Below are 20718 nucleotides of genomic sequence, written 5' to 3'. Positions count from 1 at the left end.
TTTGTAGGTACACGATTACACCCACAAACGAAATGGGCGCCACGTGATTAGGAAGTGGACGTATCGCTCTTTTTCGTTACGAATGTTGGAAGCATCTCAAAATCGTTTGAATCCCTTGCCGACAGAGCTTGATTCTAAGACACTTTAATGCCTTCCATTTGGTGCATGAACGGCAGGGGCGCATGAGCTCAACCAGCGCAACCAACAAATTCTCTGAAGTATAATGACACGGTCACCCTGCATGAGACTCAGCAGCTGAGTGTTTTACAAAGCGCCAGTAGTGGCGGCAACGTTTGCAACGCCTGCTGTGTTGGCTCCCCTCCTCCCGCTGCTTGGCAGCACCCGCGTGACCTGTCACCAGCAACGTCTGTGGATGGTGACCCCATCCCCCGTCCCGCCGCCTGACGCCGCCCTTGCTGGACCACCTCCGATAGCAACAGCAAGCAGCAGGTGAGCGACAGTGGTTCTCTCTTGCAATTCGAAGCATCAGAAGTTGTACATGCAGAGTATGGTATGGCGATCTACATGCGAAACCACTTTGGAGTTGCGTCGACAAGGTCGGGTGACCTTTTCAGCTGACGTTTTGCTTATACCCGGACCACGGCTGATCTTAAACATCTCCGTGATGTAAAGCTAAACAACAGCTCATCAGTAATGGTAAGGTCAAGGCGTTTTCAGGACGCTGCGACATGACTGAACACTGGCGGACGGGTCCTTAGCGGCCGGCGTCGCACGCTCTTGCATACGTGACCCGGGGACGAGCCTGGAGAGGGCGATTGCGAGCTGCTCTGCGCTATTACCATATGAAGTTTGTTGCCATTTGCAGCTACATCAAGTAACTGCCCTTTATTTTATTCTGCGCAGCAAAAGTGTCACCGTGATCACGTCAACTGACATTTTCTTGTCAGCATTCAGTACTCTCAAGATGACTCCTGCTATTGATGAAGGACATAGCGGACGACGAGGAATGCTGATGCAGGTAAGACAATGATGCATCGAGAATGACACCATTTCTCAAATCAAGTCGGCATAATATGTGAGTTCTGTCACCGACATAGAGTTCCAGCGTTCCACGCCAGCAATCGGCAAGGGAGATTGGGACACAAACTGGCCGGAAATGCTGAATGCCTGATTAAACGCGAACAATTTTGGCACGGGACCTATGTCACAACCTTTCAGTGAGAACAGCGTGTCCACTGGACACTGTGTCACAGAAAGGTCGTGGGCAGAGCTGGCCTTAAAAATTAGATGGCGAGCATTACAACTGCAACTCATTTTGTAATCGAACCAGAATTCGGACTGTTCATGCATGTCAGGGGCACAACGACCAAAAGGAAAAACAATGGAGCACAAACATTTGTTTGTATAAGGAATAACTTCCTTAAACTGACTGCAATCACGCACAGCTCGTAAATAATTAGGATTGTGTGTGTTTATGCGTGTGTGTGTGTGTGTGTGTGTGTGTGTGTGTGTGTGTGTGTGTGTGTGTGTGTGTGTTGTGTGTGTGTGTGTGTGTGTTTGTGTGTGTGTGTGTGTGTGTGTGTGTGTGTGTGTGTGTGTGTGTGTGTGTGTGTGTGTGTGTGTGTGTGTGTGTGTGTGTGTGTGCGTGTGTGTGTGTGCATGCGTGTGTGTGTGCGTGTGCGTGTGTGCGCGTGGGGGATGTGGGGGGGGGGGGATGTGCGTGTGACCGTGACATTTGCAGCGTTGACATCATGCTTACAAAATGCATGCGTTTTTTCACGGGAAATTCCGGACTGCTGGTCTGAGTAGTAGTAGGCTAAGCCGTCCCTGACGCCGCTGATCTATACCTGACGTTACTGATCCGCGCCTGACATCACTGACCTATTCTTGACGTCAATGATCTTCGCCTGACGCCACTGATCTGGAGCTGGTCGAGCTGACGTTGCTGTGGACCCGGAGGTCCTCAGCGCCCCAGAATATCACCAACATTTTTGGTGGGCGCCCAGCTATCATATGATACTCATATGGGCTACGTTTTACGTCACGTGTACCAAAATACGGCATCGATTCTGATATCGATAAATAGGAGGCGGGCTTTCGGATAGTTCTCAATATTTTGAATAGCCAATTAAGCCGTCAAAATTGGTAGCAAGTCACCGACTTGAAGTTCTTAGACCGCCCCGATCTCAGCACAAGCATCCGGATCAGTGCCATGGGCACAAATAACTACGTCGTAAAGCCCGGCTGCGCTGCTGAGACACAAATGTGCATACCGTCGGACATGGCCGCCCGTGATCAGCCACACGGCGCCAGTGCTACGCAAGAGGGAAGCGGCCGGGCCTCCAGTCCGACCCTCCAGACTCAGCCGAGTTTCGGTTGGCCGTGGCGCGCGCGCCGCGTGCCCGTTATTCCGGTTTAGTTGGTCGCGCTGCATACACCGGTCAAGCCGGGTTCCTGCTGCTAATCCACCTCGGAAGCACTTGACGCACCTTGAAAGCCACGCTTAAGCAGGGATTGCCTGTGCTGATTTGCACGTTATCTCACTGAGCTTGGAAAAACCGATCTTTAGAAAATGAAATAGAAACGAGTTTGGGAAATCCGATTTCGACCGCTAATGTACTTGTCACTTGCCACTAATTTCCCGAGCTAGGGGTAAATATCCCCGTGTTTGCGTGATGATGACGTCTCAATTTCTTAATGAGTGAGAGTATCTCTCGGTATCATAGTATAAGGAACAAGTATTGGAAAGATGATTTAGTAACCTTAGCATTCTGGTTTCATCTTGTCACCGTGGCATTCTGGTGTAATCTTGTCAAAAGCTAGGATTCACGCCATAGATAATTGATGCTCCACTGAAACCTTTTGCAGGAGTTCACTAAGCCATTCAGTCACGATAACATGTGGGCTAGCTTGCCCTCACATGTTTCTAACCTTGACCCCGGCAGCCTCTCTGTTACCCTATTCCCGGAAGGGAAAGAGGCTTCGGCCCTGAGATCCCAAGCCTCTGCACCGATTATGAGAAATCACGCCACGGGTTATTTTTCGCGACAAGTCTTACACAAAAGTGCAAAAGGTGTGAGAGTTCATTTTTGCCACGGTTAGTTGTTAAGTGTATTTGCGAGGAGCATTATGCACATAGATAAGACGGTAGTAATAGGTTTATTCCTTGGAGAAAGGCCAGGGCAATGGAGGTATAGATGCGTCAATATTTCGGCAACATGCCTTTATCGTAACGAAAAACAGACATTTTTGTATTCTTTACTCTTGCACTTCTGCAGTTCTTTTCATAATTTCAACACAGTGTGCACCCATTGGCTATTTCGGAGCGGGGGGCCCTGAACAGAATACGAGAGCAGCGTGCAAACGTCTGTTTTGTTAGGAGGCTCGGTGTTGGAGTGTTCTAGTGTGTAACAAACTAAAGTCATCGGGACTGAATCTATGCTCATATAATAAGCATTATCTTATCCCGTGCCTGAGAATGAGGGCCAGACAAGCTCCCATCAGTTTCTTCCTCCACCAGCCCTAAGTTTGGTTTAAGGGGAGTGGTTCACCTTTTGTATTTTTCGCTTACACCTTTGTGTCTTTTATGGCGCCTCAAATTTGATCGTAAATATCAGTACACTTGAAACCCTTTTGGATAGGTCAGAATTTCTATTTGAAATAGCTGCTCCGGTGGAAAAAACGATTTGATTTCCTGGCTCACAGTTCTGAAAGTAATATATTTCATTTGCATTGTTTTTTATCCGTCTGTGCTTTGCACGGTTTTTAAAACTCTGCTCTGACAAAATGCTTGTGTAATAAATGCTACGAAAGCTTGAAACACTCTCTTTGGAGAAAAAGGTCTGCAAACTTGATTATATTATCCCGCGAGTTCAACCAAACGTTTTACTATGGCTTTAATTCTTCCCCTATGGCGTTCCGCAAAGTGGCTCTTTTCAAAACGCACTTAAAGGCTCAAGCTCCAACCAACGCCCTTCGCGGCAACAAGGCGTTGCCACCGCTGTGCCAATCACAAACGTTCATGTGTACTCATGCCATTTACACTAGAAAGGGTGGCACTTTTAATCCCGCAGGCCCGCAGTGTGAAAATTAAAATAGCTCAAGAGGGGCACCTATAGCCCTTAACAGCTGACAGTCGCCCCAGCGAATTTTTCAGTCATGACGACGGCTCTCGTGACGTCTGCAGTTTTCGTTGGCTCGGGTTACACTCTGGGGTTACCAAGATAGGAGAGGAAGTGTAGTGCTGTAACAAAGCGTCGACAGCGTAAGTTGGACTCGGATATTATTGAAAATCGGATATTATTGAATATCCTATCTTTATGGTGCCTCAGTGGCACTACACAGTGCTGTAATTCATCGGAAATGGCCATGGGGCTTCAGCACAGCATATTTTTACGATATGCCCTAAAGGTGAATCACTGTCTTTAATAGGCTTTTAACCGCTAAGGGCACCGAGTTAATTTCTTCAGCTGCTCACTTACAGACAGATTTATCGTTCCGTAACTTCGTCAGCACTTTCTAACATGTGGTGACCAATGACCCATCTAAGAGGATGACGTCAGCAAAATATATCATCAAATCACGCACATACTTCGCTGGTTAGCTGCTTGACGCGTTACTTGTTGGTTTTATAAATGTAATTAGTTTTGACGTTAGTACTATCAGGCTTGCTTGTCACGCAGGGTGACAGAGATCAAAGTCGTCAGAGGTAAAGGTCGTCAGAGGTCATCAGAGGTCGTGAGAGGTCCGAAGGCAAAGTTTCAGCTCTTCAGAGGTCAAGCTAGATCAAACATGTCCAATAGTTATCATGTGCGGGATTCATGGCACACGCACTTGCAATGATATGTATCTTACGATCCACCGCATCAAGACCATTATGATGTCTATTATACGATCAGCGAAATGAAATGCTTTGGCCAGTCACCACAGGTCAGACAAATGTGGAAAGACTAAGCACCACTTGGCAAAGTGATCGCCGTAGTTGATTCAGGGCTGCTTCATCCGTGATAGTTCATTTTTCAACCAGCTTCGCCAATAGCTACTTGGTGTCAGCTACACTGACCTTTCAGTGGTCAAGCATGGTCATGACTGATTTGTTACTGTCTGCATGCGGATCTGAGCTCCCCTGCCATCAGCTGGGAATCGTGGCTGCGGTTTCAATCTGTATCGAGGAAAGCTTCACTACATTCGTTCAAACTCGCTCTTTATTGGATAGGGTTTACAACGTGTTGTGGACATTATTTCGATACATTGTAACACTCTGTACCAGTCTTGTTTGGCCCACGACGGGCCATATGCATGGTTGCTAACATAAGCCATGTAAGAAAGTTTGTCATGTCCTGCCAAATGCCGCCTATGATGTTGCCGTGATGTGGGTGATCTGATATCACAAGTAAAGCGAATATTTGGTCTTATAAGCAAGTTTGACCTTGACCTGTCAAGGTCAATGGAGATAATCTTACCTATACCTAACCACAGAATTGTGAAACGTTTACGTTCCAATAACGTTTACACGATGAATCTAGCACGCACATCCACTGCGTACGGTAATACAGAGCAAGCGTGACTCAAACAAAGGGGCTTGAACTCAGACCTCATCATTTAGCCCAAAAGAGAAAAAAGTACAGTTGAACAGCTTAGACGATGATCAATACACCAGTCGTTTCACGGTCACCCAACCTTGCTGAGTATGACACCTACAGGCATAGAGATATATATCGCGCGCTCCCGTGATATTTCCGTGACCTAAGAGATCACTCCTTTGACCCAGACACAAAACTGTTTAATGTCCACAACAGGAAAACAGCAAAGAAAACTCCGAAGCTGATGGATCTACGGTTTGTTCAATGGTTAGAAAATTACACCGGCAAGAACATTTCTTGCCATTTCTCATCTGGATAGTGCAAGGTCATTAACGTGAGCTAGTGTTCCCATTCCTATGGAACTAAATGCCCGATTTGTCTAGATAGCTTAGGCAAGGTTAACTCGCTAATCCCAAACCAAATCTTCACCAGTTGCCAAAGTTAAGAAATAAATAGGGGAGTTATCAGGCTCCTCTCGTTTGGCGAGACTAAAGACATATCCGCCGCTCGAGTGTTAAGTCCGCAACGTGCATGGAAACAAGAATGTAGTGATGATCATGTTGTGAAAGGGATTGTAAATCATTAGATGGTACCAGTGGTGACAGCGAAAAATATGCCAAAGCCGTGAAAAGCCACAAAGTGTGCACCGCGGCACTCTGAAAATCTTACCAAATGTATACATTATCTCAATGACCTGTGAGGCGGCCATCCCTCTTCCCGGTTTCATCACGTGGCAAACTGGTCTCAGGTGAGGCAAGCTATCGTGACCACTGTGCTCCATCTTCTTCAGAGAACTTACGGTGTAAGATCTCAAAGGCAATCCCCAATCTAAGGTCATTCGGGGTCGGGCTTACAATCGGTCACATTTAGTCAATTGGTTCAAGCCAACAGCCAAAGATATAAGTCAGCAACTCAAACTCATATGCATGTAATGAAGCCAAGAGGCTATAACATGCCAGTGGTGGTCACAGGGCAGAGAGCACTTTATAACCCTGCATAGTATCGTCAGTAGATCATACACAGTTTGCCAATGTCATCTTGCCACATGAAGATGGTAGGTGTTGGATATCTGAAATCAAGGCCACATAATGATATGAAATAATGTCAACTTTTCTCTGCGATGAAAAATTTATGCGTCCATGCTTTGACTCGCGCCACGTTTACTCCGCGAAAACGCCAACCGTTATGGAGGCCAACATAAAAACGTGGTTTATCTGGTTTGATTCTATCTCATAGAGCAGAATTTAAAACACACACACACACACACACACACACACACACACACACACACACACACACACACACACACACACACACACACACACACACACACACACACACACACACACACACACACACACATATATATATATATATATATATATATATATATGTGTGTGTGTGTGTGTGTGTGTGTGTGTGTGTGTACGGCATTAAGAATCTGGAGGCACCGCCCAGCTCTATTGTTTTCTTTCAGCGCGTCAGTTCGTGAGGCGTGTTAATTGTTTCCTCTTCGTTTATACTGTGCGTTTTTGTGTGTTGTTTGTGTTCTGCGTTGTAATGCATTACAGCTATGTTTGATGAATGACTAGATTGTTCCATTTTTGAGGACTCATTGTTTTTTGGATTAAATGTTTTTCTCGTAATTTTACAATGTTGCGTTAATTCTTCATCAGGCTAATGTTCAAGTAAAGGTATGCTGTAAATCTGGCATTTGCATTTCAACTAGCCTGCCCGATGCTGGGGAGCTTATCAATACCCTTCAGTGTTTTCAATGTACCACACGTCCGTCGCGGTAATGTTTTTTGTGTCATGCTGCGTACTGATTAGCCTTTCTGTGGTCCACAGGTCATCACAACTATTTCGCTTTCGATGACCCACTTCAACTTGGGGGCATCATTGGCGTTCGGTGGCGTCTTCACAGAGCAGCTGATCTCCGAGGACGCCGGAAAGGACGCCGACCTGACCCTGACCCCGTCACAGATCTCGTGGATCGCGTCCGTGTTCAACATTGGCACCATGGCAGGCTTCATTACGTCCAGCTACGTCAACCCAGCACTGGGCACGATTCGCTCGCTGCAGTTTTGTTCGCCGCTGGTGGCTGCCGGCTGGATGCTGACGGCGTTCGGCGGAAGCTTCTGGGTCATCCTGGCTGGCCGGGTGCTGGTCGGCGGGTCTCTTGGCGTCTGCCTTGGACCCATGGTCACCCACGTCGGCGAGATCTCGTCAGCGAACGTGCGCGGCTACTTGACCACCTCCCTCATCGTGAGCAACTGCTTCGGCACCACGTGCACCTACCTTTTTGCGTGGCTGCTGGGCTGGCGACACTTATGTCTGGTTATCGGCATTGGGCCAATGGCACTACAGTTCCTGACGTCACTGATGCTTCCGCGTTCGGCCAGGTGGCTCATCGCCAAGGGACATCCGCTGGAGGAGGCGGAGCGATCGCTGCGCTTCTACCATGGCCATGACTATGACGTCGACAAGGAGATTGAGGAGATCAAGCAGTCACTAGGCGATAACCACAAGCAGGACGCAACACTGCTGCAGGTGCTGTGTCTTCTCAAGCACCGGCACAACCTCATACCGTTCTCCCTGATCCTCGCCCTAAACGTGTGCTTCGTGTTCTCCGGTGGCCTGACAGCAACCTCCTTCGCGCCGGTTGTCTTCAAAGACGTGGGCGGCTTCATGAACCCGTACCTTAGCTCTACGCTGCTGGGGGTCGTCCGAACAATCACCGTCGTCTTCTGCAGCATCGTCATAGAGCGGGTGGAGCGGAAGACGCTACTAATGATAAATGGCGTAGTCGGAGCGGCAGCCTGCCTCGTTTGCGGCTGCTACTTTTACTACAGCGAGCAGCTGGCCGACTACAGCTGGATCGCACTGGTCTCCATCCTCGTCATCGTCTGCTCTATGTCCGGCGGCATCAGTCCCGTGTTGACCGTCTTGTTCTCAGAGGTGCTGCCCAACGCCATCCGCGCCGAACTGGGCGGTGTGAGTTTACTCTTTTTCGGCGCCGCCAACTTCGTCATGATGTACTCGTTCCCATTGGCCGTCTCCAGCCTGGGTATGTACGGAGTGTTCTGGTTTTTCACCGCGATGCACGTGTTCATGTTTATCTTTGCGACGTTTTGCGTGCCGGACACGAAAGGCAAATCCATAGAGGAGATACAATGCATGTTTATGAAAAATATCAACACTGCAAGTGGACCATTGCACGTTGAACATGGCTTGCCTGTCTTGGAAACTTGAAAGGATTCTCGAATGTGGTACTCTCGTGCATGTTTGCAATTCCACGAATACTGTAATACAAAAGTATGTACCACAACCCAAATGTTTTTTTTTTTTAAGCAGTGCTCCCTGTCCTGATCAGGCGACGATCTCAGTAGTTTCATCGGTCACCGGTCATCGGTTATCGGTCATCGATCATCGGCCATCGGTCATCGGTTGTCTGCCATCGATCGTCGGTTGTCGATCATCGGTTATCAGAGTTTGTCGGAGAAGGAACAGGTCCATCGGACTGAGGCTGAAACCAGAGTACAAGTCTCGTGCGAGTCCTTCTGTTTTGAGTCTGGGTTTGAGTCCCGTCTAATGTTGTCAGTTTACACGAATGTGAGTCCGTGGAGGCTGAGCACCGAGTTTGAGTCCTTGGAGAGAATAAGTCCGAAAGGCCGGGCTCAAGTCCTTGGAGACAAAGTCAGAGTCAGGTCGTGAATCTCAGTCTTATCTCAATTTGTGCTGAAGCCCTCCAAATTCTTACATGGTCCGACAAAACAAAAATGGCAGTACGAGGCAAGTTTTCTTGTCCACCACTGCCTTACAAAATGGCAGTACGAGGCAAGTTTTCTTGTCCACCACTGCCTTACAAAATGGCAGTACGAGGCAAGTTTTCTTGTCCACCACTGCCTTACAAAATGGCAGTACGAGGCAAGTTTTCTTGTCCAGCACTGCCTTACAAAATGGCAGTACGAGGCAAGTTTTCTTGTCCACCACTGCCTTACAAAATGGCAGTACGAGGCAAGTTTTCTTGTCCACCACTGCCTTACAAAATGGCAGTACGAGGCAAGTTTTCTTGTCCAGCACTGCCTTACAAAATGGCAGTACGAGGCAAGTTTTCTTGTCCACCACTGCCTTACAAAATGGCAGTACGAGGCAAGTTTTCTTGTCCACCACTGCCTTACAAAATAAACAGACACGGAAGCAAGTTTCGCATTAAGTGAGTATTGGGGTTAAATGCACGTAGACTGATCACACTATGAGCTAAGCATAGCCTATCTCATCGCCAGCAAAGCATAGCCTATCGGCGTCCTTTAAATCGGCCAGCTGCTAACTCAGAGCAATGAAGGTGTGCGCTGGTTGAATGCATTAACCTTCATGGCCGGTTAAATATACCTCCACTTTGTTCAGAGTAATGCACCGTTTCCAAAACTTAGTCACATTCACCTCAGGCTAGCTAAAATGCCCAACGCTGCCTACCCAACCCAAGACAGCAGGAATGACTAGCCATATGTAATGCACGATGCCATTTCCCTCACGCGCAATTGGCAACTGAGATAACCATTCCAGGCCCTTAAATCTCCGAATAAGCACCACTGGTGATGTATTGAATCAGAGTCAGAGCCCTAGTGTTTTGAAGACAAGTCTGTGTCCACATTATTCAAAGTTGGTGAGCCGAGTTTGACTCATGTGTAAAATGAATCGATTTCCTTGAGCCCAATGCCCAAAAAGCCATCAATCATGTTTCGAGTCGAACCAGACTTAACTTATATCTCTGAGGCTGGTTACGAGGGACAAAACAGGTAACGTACATTTCAAGTGATTACGCAGAATAATTTGAGCCATTGAGAGACACTTCGCAGGATGGGGGGTCAAATTACCGCCCCCCCCCCCCCCAAAGGTTTGTCCAGAATGGTTTCCGAACGGCAAGGCTAGCCGCGCCAAATTTTGCATAGCCGTAGATATTTGAATAGTGAATTACTTGGCATCAAAAATTTAGATTTATCTTGTAAGGTCGCTGACCTATAGCAGGTCAAAATCAGGCTATGGTTTCAGCGAAGGCAGTTTCCAGGGAATCCTTCAATGCGGTCCAACAACGGAGTGTTAGACGAAGCCATGCATCTCTGAGATGCTTTCGTAGGCAACACGACAGTTGACTGAGCAAAGTGTATTGACCCAAGATCAGGTATGAAGGTCGCACCAAGGTCAAAACGAATCCGTTTGTTTCTCTAGGGCTTGCTGTATGGGATCGTTTCTGGTGCTCATTTCGAATTTACTGATAGCAGGAGCCACATTATACAACTTTCATGGACTTATTAGAGGTAACACTAGGTCATTGATCCAAAATGACCAAGATCAACATTTTGTTTTAGAACATGCTGCCAAGCGTAGTCTTTGTCGCTTAGTCAACTGCAAAACTCAAAGCAATCTTGTATGATTTTGGTCACCTTGACCTTCAAAAGATCAAACAAGGTCACTGACCTTGAATGCGCATGTGACCTTTTGCTTAGAAACGGTTATCTAGGACCTAAGGGCACTTTGGAGACCAGCATGGAGCTTGACCTTGCTTGACTTTTTTTACCCCAAGGTCATAACCTAGGAATCTGAAATGTTGATCTAAGTGAGTTCACGTACACGTCAACACATCCTGTAAATTTGGTGTCTTTAACTTTCCTAGTTCCCGAGATCTCAGGGGTCAAATTTACCCTCCCCCCCTCCCCACCCGAGCGAAGGGTATCTAGCCGGCCACCCGGGCGCGTGTTAACATTTTCCAATCACCACCCTTTCAATCAGTGAAGCATTATTGTTGTTTCTTCATGGGCCCTTCGCTTTCGCTTGTGGCCCTTTTTGGTCGCCTGGAAGCCCAAAGGCGTTCAATGTTTTGCCTTTTGTATTAAAAAGCTATTTTTGTTTGTACTAAAAATCTCTGGCTGGCTATGATCACCTTCCTGGCCAAAGGAGTATAACCCCGTGCCCCCCCCCCCCCCTGGATGTGCTCCCGGTGCCGGTTTGTAATGTCTGTATCTATCAAAGAGAAGTACTAGGATGCTGAAGGGTTGAAGGAAAATAGCATGAGAAATAAGAAATGATCCTACTTGCAACAAATTGAATGAAAGCCCTCCTATAGCCTGCCAGTCGTTAAGCTCACGCAGATCGATTCCCTTCCTTTCGGGCGGGCCTCTGCCCGAAACCAACGCCCAATCCCCCTCCCCCCCCCCCCCCTGGAAGGTGAGATTCCAACCCTCCAACGCTAATATTTTCAAGCCTAGCTTTCTACGGTAAGCTAAAACGGTGTCAATTTCAAGAAAGGCTAATTGAATTGGTTCCCAGGTAAGCGGGATAAAGAAAATGGAAGCTGTGATGCCCTGCTCGTTGATCGCAGCTGACTTCAGCTGATGTCAGCTGTCAGCTGTTAAGGGGCTCCGCGGTCTTACTGTCTTTCACTGAACATGTTCTTTTTATGCTTGTTTATGTTTGCTGTAATGTCAAGAGTCGTATGTGGGCAAGGCGGGAATCATGCTTAAGCAGGCTTGATACCATAACACCTTCTCGGCGTCCCCACCCTCACCAGCCATGTCCGGATGACCGTCAACGGCGCGTGTACCGTCTGACCCCTCGTGGTCCTGGTCCTTGTCCGGCTCCGAAGGCGCTTCAGAGGCCGGTGAACTGCCACAGTCTTGCTGACAAACGCCTGCAGTACCTGTTCCGCACATCCCATGTGACATGAGTCGTTTGTGCGCCTAGCAGGTGAACGGTAACAACTTCTAATTACTGTGTGTAGATGTCTTGAGCGGTGTGGTTGCCACGAACACGCTTGCGAATAGAATGACAGGATTTGAATGACCTTATTAAGGCGTGATGGATGTTTGGGTGCTCTCGATAACGTCTGCACGAAATACGTCTTCGCTGGCGTTTAGCTCGGAAAGTAAAAAGATTTGGATCTCAAGGAGGGCAGGGCTGTAAACTAAGGACAGGGCATGCCAGGGCAGGTCTTCGATGTGTCGTAGCTGTGGATACCGGTTTCGTAACACCCAAAATACTATAGGCTTAGATCGGGAACATCAGACGTCATATGTTCGAAACTCAAAGTCCAACAACATCTAGTCCCTCTGGCTTCTGTAGTCATCCATATGAAGACCCAAAACACTATGCATTGAAGTGCCCACGCTGTCATCAAATCAGAATTTCAATGCTGCGTAAAACAGAGCTTATCTTCCCAAACTGTTGCAAGCTCCTTCACGGCAAGTAACTCAGTACGTATCTCAGAGGTAACGGCTCACAAAATTTCACCAGAGAGCAGATAAAAATATGAACATTTCTTCTTCAACCCAAATGATTCGCCTACCAAGGCTACTAAAGTTAAAGACTTTGCAGACATGACGGTACCATGGGACTAAAGTTTGGTAGCCCGCAGTATGGTTGTTGGTTGATAGTGCGAAAAGGTTGGTAGATACTATGCACGTGACTAAAAACGAAGATTTCACCAATGAATTGGGTGGCAATCGTGCTCTAAATATTTATTTTAATGGTATTTGCATAGGTATTGTAATTTTGCATTTTAAACATCCCAAAAAGAAGTCAGTACTAGGATTTGATTCTGAATTTAAATCCTACTCAACCACAATGCACCCGCGCCATATTTGTTGATGACAACTCTCCTAAATATTTATATATTGTGCATTTTTGCAAAAGGAATATTCATATGTTAATGTAAATATCGTATGTACTGTTTGCATTTAATTCATAACTGAGCAATGACTGTTCATATGTTTTCGCACTGCAGTACCTATATGGAGTGAAATGTGAAAATAAGGTAATATGAGAAGGGCAGGTGCCGAGAATTTCGCTGTTGCTGTCTTATGATTTTCCTAGGTGTTGGTTTACTTGTAGATCTATAATGTTGGACGGGTTAGATGAAAATGCTGCGCAGAGGATAGTACCCCAACCGCCCGAATATTTTCCAAAGACTATTTTGCAGCTAAGATATGGGCCACGACTCTATGACAGGCAGAAATCGCAAAACTTACCAGAAATCGGCCCATCTTACAGGAAAAGCCGCTATTTTGAGCTGAAATGGCGCGTGCTGTATTTAAACCACCCGGGTTTCACCACTCACTAACCCCATTAGGGCAGGCCAACCGTGCATCCACCCTGACAACGCACCCCCTGAGGCTACGGGATGTGCATCAAAGCTCTCAATATGCGTCCAAGGGTGCTGCGAGCCCGTCTGACCCGCCGTACGATGTTGCTGTATGTTGCACCCTTTTACACAGATTGTTTCTGATCACTACCTGCTAGAGTTCTTCGGAACAAATCACTGGTGAATGGGTTATGCCATCTCTCCGTCGAGGGCAGGCTGGAAGCGCATGTCAGCAATAATTGTGTAGCTCTGTTGCAAATCAATATCATTTCCCAGCTGAAAATGATTCATTGAATGTGGTAGGTAAAAAGTCGGTTTGTGGAAATAGTTATGTTACAACCAGCTCGCACAGAACAGCGTTTTGACACTGCTGTAGCGTTGATGTCATGTGACATAGTCCCGTGATGACGTCACAGCATCGATCACCAGAATGCAGTAATGCATTCGCCAAACTCGTCCTTGGATTCGCCTAAGAACTCCAGCGGGCGTGGGCAGCAGACGGGTGCCCGCGTGACGTCATCGGGCCGGGCTTCCGCCGCCGGCCGGAGTCGGCTATATGTGTGAACGGAGTGGCGGTGGACATATGGCCCGTATCAGCCTCCGGATCGGACGAGTGGACGGTGGGTCGTGTGCTCCCTGGCTGTGGTGATTATAGTTTTTCAGGAGAGGCACTCAGATTTAACACGAACCCGGGTGGCCGGCTAGATACGCTTCGCTCGGGTGGGGGTATGTTTGACCTTCCCTAAGATCTCAGAAACTAAGACAGCTAGAAGCACCAAATTTACAAAGTGCGTTGATCTGTATGTGAACGCATTTAGTTCAAAGTTTCAGGTTCTTAGGTCATGTTCTTCGGGTCAAATAAGGACAAACAAGGCCAAGTTCCAGGCTGGTCTCCGAAGTGTCCCCAGAACCTAGATAGCCGTTTCTAAGCAAAAGGTCACATGCTCATTCAAGGTCAGTAACCTTTCTTGACATTTTGAAGGTCAAGGTGACCAAAATCATACAAGATTGCTTTGAGTTTTGCATTTGATTAAGCGACAAAGATTACGCTAAGCAGTATGCTCCTAAACCAAAATGTTGACCCGGGTCATTTTAGGTCAATAACCTACTCGGACCTCTAAAAAGTTCATAGAAGATGCATAATGCGGTTCCTGCTACCAATAAAATCAAAATGAGCAACAAAAACTATCTCACACAGCAAGCTCAGAGTAACCAAACAGGCTGGTTTTGACCTTCGTGTAGCCTTCATACCTGACTTTAGGTCAATGTAATTTGTTCATTCAACTATTGTGTTGCCTGAGAAAGCATCTCAGAGATGTATGGCTTGGAGGTGTGGCTTGGTTGATGATCAGCGAAGGATTCCCTGTTGCTTGCCTTCGCTGAAACCGTGGCCTGACTTTGACCTGCCATAGGTCAGCGATCTTACTTAGTACGTCTATTTTTTTTTTTTGGTTTCAAGCGATCAACTATTCAATTATCTACAGCTATGCCAAATTTGGCGCGGCTACGCCGCGTCGTTCGGAAACCATCCTGGAAAAACCTTCGGGGGCCACCCAAGCGCGTGTTAAGCGTTGCGGTTTCGTGCGAATCTACTCATTATATGTGGAGCAAGAGCTTCATGTCCAAAGTCGTAAATAAGCCACAAACAAACTGCACCGAATGATCTTCAAGGTGGTTATTTCAGTTTAAAGCACATTCAAATGTGCAGCACTCCCTTTAAGCAAAGATGTTGCGCACCTTCAGTACGTCAAAATATGTGACAGCACTTTAATTTGACAGTTAGTCTTTGGTATGCGTGCTGGCTTTTCCCAAAGAGCTGCACTTGTTAAGAATCAAGAACAAAATGTCTTGTGACCAGATGATCGTATGGGTTGTGTTTCGCAGCCACATAAAGCGAGATGCCAGCCAATGCTCAAGTTTAAATTGGCAATCTCCTTTTTGTTATCATTTACTCACAGCCGTCCTCCGCTATCACTTTCATTCACATCTGTTACTAATGAAGCTGTTGATCATCCGACGTGATAGCAGCTGGTGTCCTGCTGTCGACCCGGTAATCCGTTTAGCTTCAGGAGCGCCAGCCCAAACATTTGCCACTCTGGTTTGAAATTCTGAAAATCTGACGCAAGAGCTTACAACTACCGTGAAGTCTTCAGGGCCGTACAAGATGGCAGGTGACATGGCCAATGCTATCTATAGCTGATCTGCACGCGCGCCGATCTTCGGCACGTGACCGTAGATCGGCTCCACGACGTTATTGCTTTAAAAAACTCCTTCCGATGTGAGTGCTAAGACATTGTTGTTAGCTTAGAGCTACATACTATGCTATTCATATTTGATCTTCAATTTCTTTGGTTGATCTAACTTGATCGTAAATTATAAAGTTATACTTATATTAGAATTAGTCATTACTTATACATCATTTTCAGTGCAAATGCTTATACGCGACATTTGTACCAGAGCAAAGGCTTGTTTTTGCCGTAGCACTTATGTCATGACACCGTTGTGGCCGGCGGGTGGGAATCGACGATGACGCGGAGCGCGCGCGGCTGGCTGATATTGACGGATATTAACGGAGCCACACACCATACTCGTGATTTAAAAACTGATCAAACTAAGGGCTGATGTACTCTCAATTGAACGAGAATCACGCTTATTTAGGTTTTCTGTCGCTACAAGTCATGGTCTCGTAAGTTTGAGGTTCTTAAGTTGAAAACGTTCGCTTTTGGGGGAAATTTGACCTTTTACGAGATCTTGTTCAAAGATATCCATTAGTTTTGTTCTGCTTATCTCTACATTTCTTAAGTTGGAAACGGCAGAGACGTTGCATCGACCCCCTCCCCCCCCTCCCCTTTGAGCTCGCGTTATGAAAAAGGAGGATGCGGGCGAGGGTTAAAATGTCATACACCCGCGGATTGAAAAACAAAAATTTTTGCCAGGGATAAAAGCTACAGAGGCTAGGGTTTTAGATATCAGTCCTGGATAGCCGAGCGCTGCACCAGGACATCTGCTGTGCTGGCCGCGCCGACCCACCTCCAAGCGTCACGGATGGCTGCAGATGAGACTACCAGACACGCCAGTCCAGCGGGCGGATGTGCTGGCAAATGAGACAGCCGGGCACGCTTGCCCAGCGGGCGGATGTGCTGGCAAATGAGACAGCCGGGCACGCCCGCCCAGCGGGCGGATGTGCTGGCAAATAAGATTGCCGGGCGCGTCTGCCCAGCGGGCGGATGTGCTGATAAATAAGATTGCCGGGCACGCCAGTCCAGCGGGCGGATGTGCCGGTATATCCGGCAGGGGCGGCGTAACAAGAGGAGGGACGGGGTACGTTTTTGCTCCAAATAACATTGGAGTGCTTTCTTTGCCCGAGCAAGGGTTTTATAGCTCACGTGCATTGCCAAAACTCAGAGCAATCGGGCCCCTATAGCTGAGCTAGGTAACAAATGGTGCTCTGAAGACTTTCTTCTACTCGAAGGGGCCCCATTTTTTGAAAATGTGGGCATTTATATGTAAGACAGCCCATGCTCTAGATGGTGGCTCTAGACAGCCCATGCTCAGCTCATGCTCCATGCTCATGCTCTGGCAGTTAATCAGGCGTCGTGAGGCGCCCGTGAAGACTACCTGTTGAAGGACGATGGATCCACTGCAGTTACGTTATCGGGGAACTGAGCAATATGTTGAATCAAGGGGTGTTGCGGCATTGTGAAATAGATAAAACACGCATCCAATAGCATAGCCAGGTGAGTAACATGTGCGGCATGACGACATTGTCAAATAAAGAAGATGTGATTTTTAATTAGATGTATCATTACTGTTGATGCTGTGATAGTTACACCATTCCATTTATTAACAAGTGGCTAACCAGTCCCTGACCTGGCCCTGACTCTCAGTGCCCCCTCGTGCGCCTAATGCATCTCAGCGTTACAAGTGCCTGTGCTCTTTGTCTATCTGTGAAAGCCGTGAAGCTGTCGAAGACAGCAGAGGGCGACATGTCAGGCCCCGCACAATGCAGATTCGGCGGCGACTCGGACGTCGGCATCACACTCGCGGCTGCCGACCCGTGGACACCGGCTGCATCACCGCGGCACCAGGTGTGCTGACGTCCACCCCACGGCAGTATCAGATATCGCGCCCCTGGACGCTCACCCCGGAGGCGCAGGTGAACCTCACGGCACTCGTTGCACGGGCGCCAGGTACGACGGCAGCCCCGCCGACACTTGGCGTGAGCGCGGCGGAACCATCCGGACGAGCGGAGGAGCCGCGGCTGTCATCAGCGGTGGACCCTCACTCCACAGGCTTTCCAAACGGATGGCATCCGTACACATCGAACGCGACTGCAGCCGAAGCCCGTGAGGTTCTGGAGCTTCAGGTAGACAGGAAGATAGAGACACCACCATCGTTCAGTGTGACCACGGCGGGCCGTCTGCGCAGGCAGAGATCGTAGAGATCGGCGGCTGGGATTTCTCCATGCGGGCTACTCATTGACCATTGAAATACAGGAAATAGGTTTTCAGCATCGTTGACATATGATCTCATCTCGTAAAGCACTTTGAAATCGGTTCTAGCTTTCAAGACTGCCTCCACGATCTTACACAGAAATCGTGATCCCCATGAGAAAGATCACTATGCGTTGCAATGGGTATGTAGGGGCGAGTTAATGTTTCTTGCCTATACCAATACTCAGACTTCCAAGACTGGCCTTGAGCAAATTTGTTTCTCCATGTGAAAAAAAAAACACCCACGGAGAGTTCAACCAAAAGCGTTCTTCGGGGCGGGCGTTTCGGGGAGAATGCAATCCATTCCGCAAATCATGATTACTCTTCCATGCATGAAATCCGTGGTGCACTGGGGCTAAATTCCCAGGATAAGTGCGGATATTTCACCGCGGCTCAGCCCATGGCCTACTCCAGAGAGCGAACATTGCTTATTAAAAAATCAGTTGCATTCTGGTAGATACTTTTGTATTCAAACACTTACAGAGTCGCATAATGCAGGCGTTTGTCAGGCCCACGACGCCTTTCACGTTTCCACGTCTGGCGTGTACTGTGCCGCAGGGCCGTCGTAACAATTGGCCTTTTTTTATTTCTTAAAAAAACACCCACGGAGAGTTCAACCAAAAGCGTTCTTTGGGGCGGGCGTTTCGGGAAGAATGCGATCCTTTCCACAGATGATAATTATTCTTCCATGCATGAAATCCGTGGTGCGCTGGGGCAAAATTCCCAGGATATGTGCGAAGATTTCACCGCGGCTCAGCCCAAGGCCTGCTCCAGAGAGCGAACATAGCGTATTAAAAATCAGTTGCGTTCTGGTAGATACTGCATACTTGATTTTTGAATGCAACTGCATTTCCAGCTACATATAATCAAGAAAGGACTACTGTGCACATCATATGATATCAATGTCAGGACCACAGCCCTGCAGGCAAGGATAAGTCGACAATAAGTATTAACATCCTCAACAGTCCTTGGCAGGTTTCGGCAAAAGATTATGGCAGGCTATATGCCAGTCTTCACAGCATATCGTGCTGTCATATCAGGAATCTGCCATAAAAGCTGGCGATCGCTACGCTGCGTATGCCAAACAGCCCACCAAAGCTTCTCTTACGACCAGTACCATGACAAAAAATCCACGAACAAGGCATCCACTGCTAATCCACCACGCAACGCAGCGTCCTCGACAAGAATTGCCGGTTGGCGTCAGCTTTCTTGCGTTTCGAGGTATGTTTTAGATCTGGCTCCCAGATGGTGCCAGGCATTGCTGTCGTCGCAAAGCCATTCCATGACGCTATCAAACAATGACGTATTGGGGTGCATTTTTACCAACTTTGAAATTGTACGTCGTGGGTCGTTTTTGAGCCTTGAGAGCTTACCAATAGTTACAAGTAAGCTTTTCTCGTCATATCTGATGCTTATCTCAATGTCTTCAAAAGTGGAACATTTCCTTTAACCATCGTCCTGATCCGCCAGTCTTTATATCGCGGACTGATAATGGGGACGGGGGGGGGGGGGCATGCGCCTCTTGCACTGTCCAAAGAAGAGAGGCTGGAGCCTTGTGGAGGAAGCAATGGATTGTTCCCAACCAGTTCTCGAGATTGGTAGTACGTTTTATGTTGTTACCATGCAACGTAGCAGCATGGAATGAACACAGACGTTGACGTATAGTTGTATGTATTCTGACCAAGTGCCGGCCTGCCGCAAGCAGTCACCGGATTTGTCGGCTGCCGGCTATCGCCCGCCCCGGCCGTGCATCGCCGTGCAGTATTCCTGAGAAACCGTCGCTTCTCAGAAGACAAAAAACAGTCAGGGACCCTTTTTGTGTCAAAACACGCACAAGGAATGCCACATGGCGTACAACAAATTTGGACGCAATTGTACGACGCCGAAGGGGCGTCCTCAGACAATATTAGGGGGGGGGGGGCAATCCTCTACCCTCCTTTTTCTATCAGAGCGAGCGCTAAAATCTCGGTAAGGCCCACGACATCCGGCCGCTGGGATTTCGACCACCTTTTCGGGTCCGGGCCGTCGGAGAAGTCATGCCCAGTTACGTCATGCGGATGCTCTCACAGCGAACACAAATCGTCCGGTTACTCAACATCATGATGATTTTTGGAGCCTTGCTGGATGTGAACCCCGAGGAAGGCTCATTCTGCTGCCCAGCTGTCGAAGAAAGATCAGTTGGCAACTGGCCAAGCTGGGTGAACCTGACCGGTGCGGCTGTTTCAAAGTATTGCACGATACGTAACAATGCTGGGTGGCAAGGTCTCAAGGGAAACTGAGGACAAACTCGATCGGGCCATTTTGGTTGATGGGATCGGGCATCGCACAACAAACTCCGTGTGTCAAGTGTTATGAAGACAAAATCATCCAAGCAAAGCATTGATATGTTTTGTAATCTATGAGGTGTTGACCTGTGGGGAAATTATGAGGAAGCAAGAAGTAAGCAGAACCGCAGGAGCAGTTAATCATGCAATTAATGTTTACAATTAATGACATGTTTACATGTTTGGCATGTATACAATTGGCATGTTAACAATTAAATGAC

The 20718-nt window shown here is 47.7% G+C and overlaps 1 protein-coding gene across 2 annotated transcripts; it reads left to right on the top strand.

The window, feature by feature from the left end:
• The first annotated feature begins 737 nt into the window (after positions 1-737).
• LOC119104883 (facilitated trehalose transporter Tret1) lies at positions 738-8832 on the top strand. 2 transcript variants are annotated; one of them, XM_037228621.1, is made up of 2 exons: positions 738-835; positions 7392-8832. In XM_037228621.1, the coding sequence occupies exon 2, from the start codon at positions 7416-7418 to the stop codon at positions 8793-8795; it is 1380 nt and encodes a 459-aa protein (XP_037084516.1). In that variant the 5' UTR covers positions 738-835; positions 7392-7415; the 3' UTR covers positions 8796-8832. The 2 variants fall into 2 exon arrangements, with proteins under 2 accessions (XP_037084516.1, XP_037084515.1); XM_037228620.1 differs by having other exon boundaries at positions 738-979.
• The last annotated feature ends 11886 nt before the right edge of the window (positions 8833-20718 follow it).

Source organism: Pollicipes pollicipes, unplaced genomic scaffold (assembly GCF_011947565.3).
Source record: "Pollicipes pollicipes isolate AB1234 unplaced genomic scaffold, Ppol_2.1 Scaffold_6052;HRSCAF=7182_pilon_pilon_pilon, whole genome shotgun sequence".
In the NCBI taxonomy this organism is placed as follows: Eukaryota; Metazoa; Arthropoda; class Thecostraca; order Pollicipedomorpha; family Pollicipedidae; genus Pollicipes; species Pollicipes pollicipes.
Note: the sequence above shows the minus strand (reverse complement) of the source record. Positions and strands in the feature narration are given on the sequence as shown.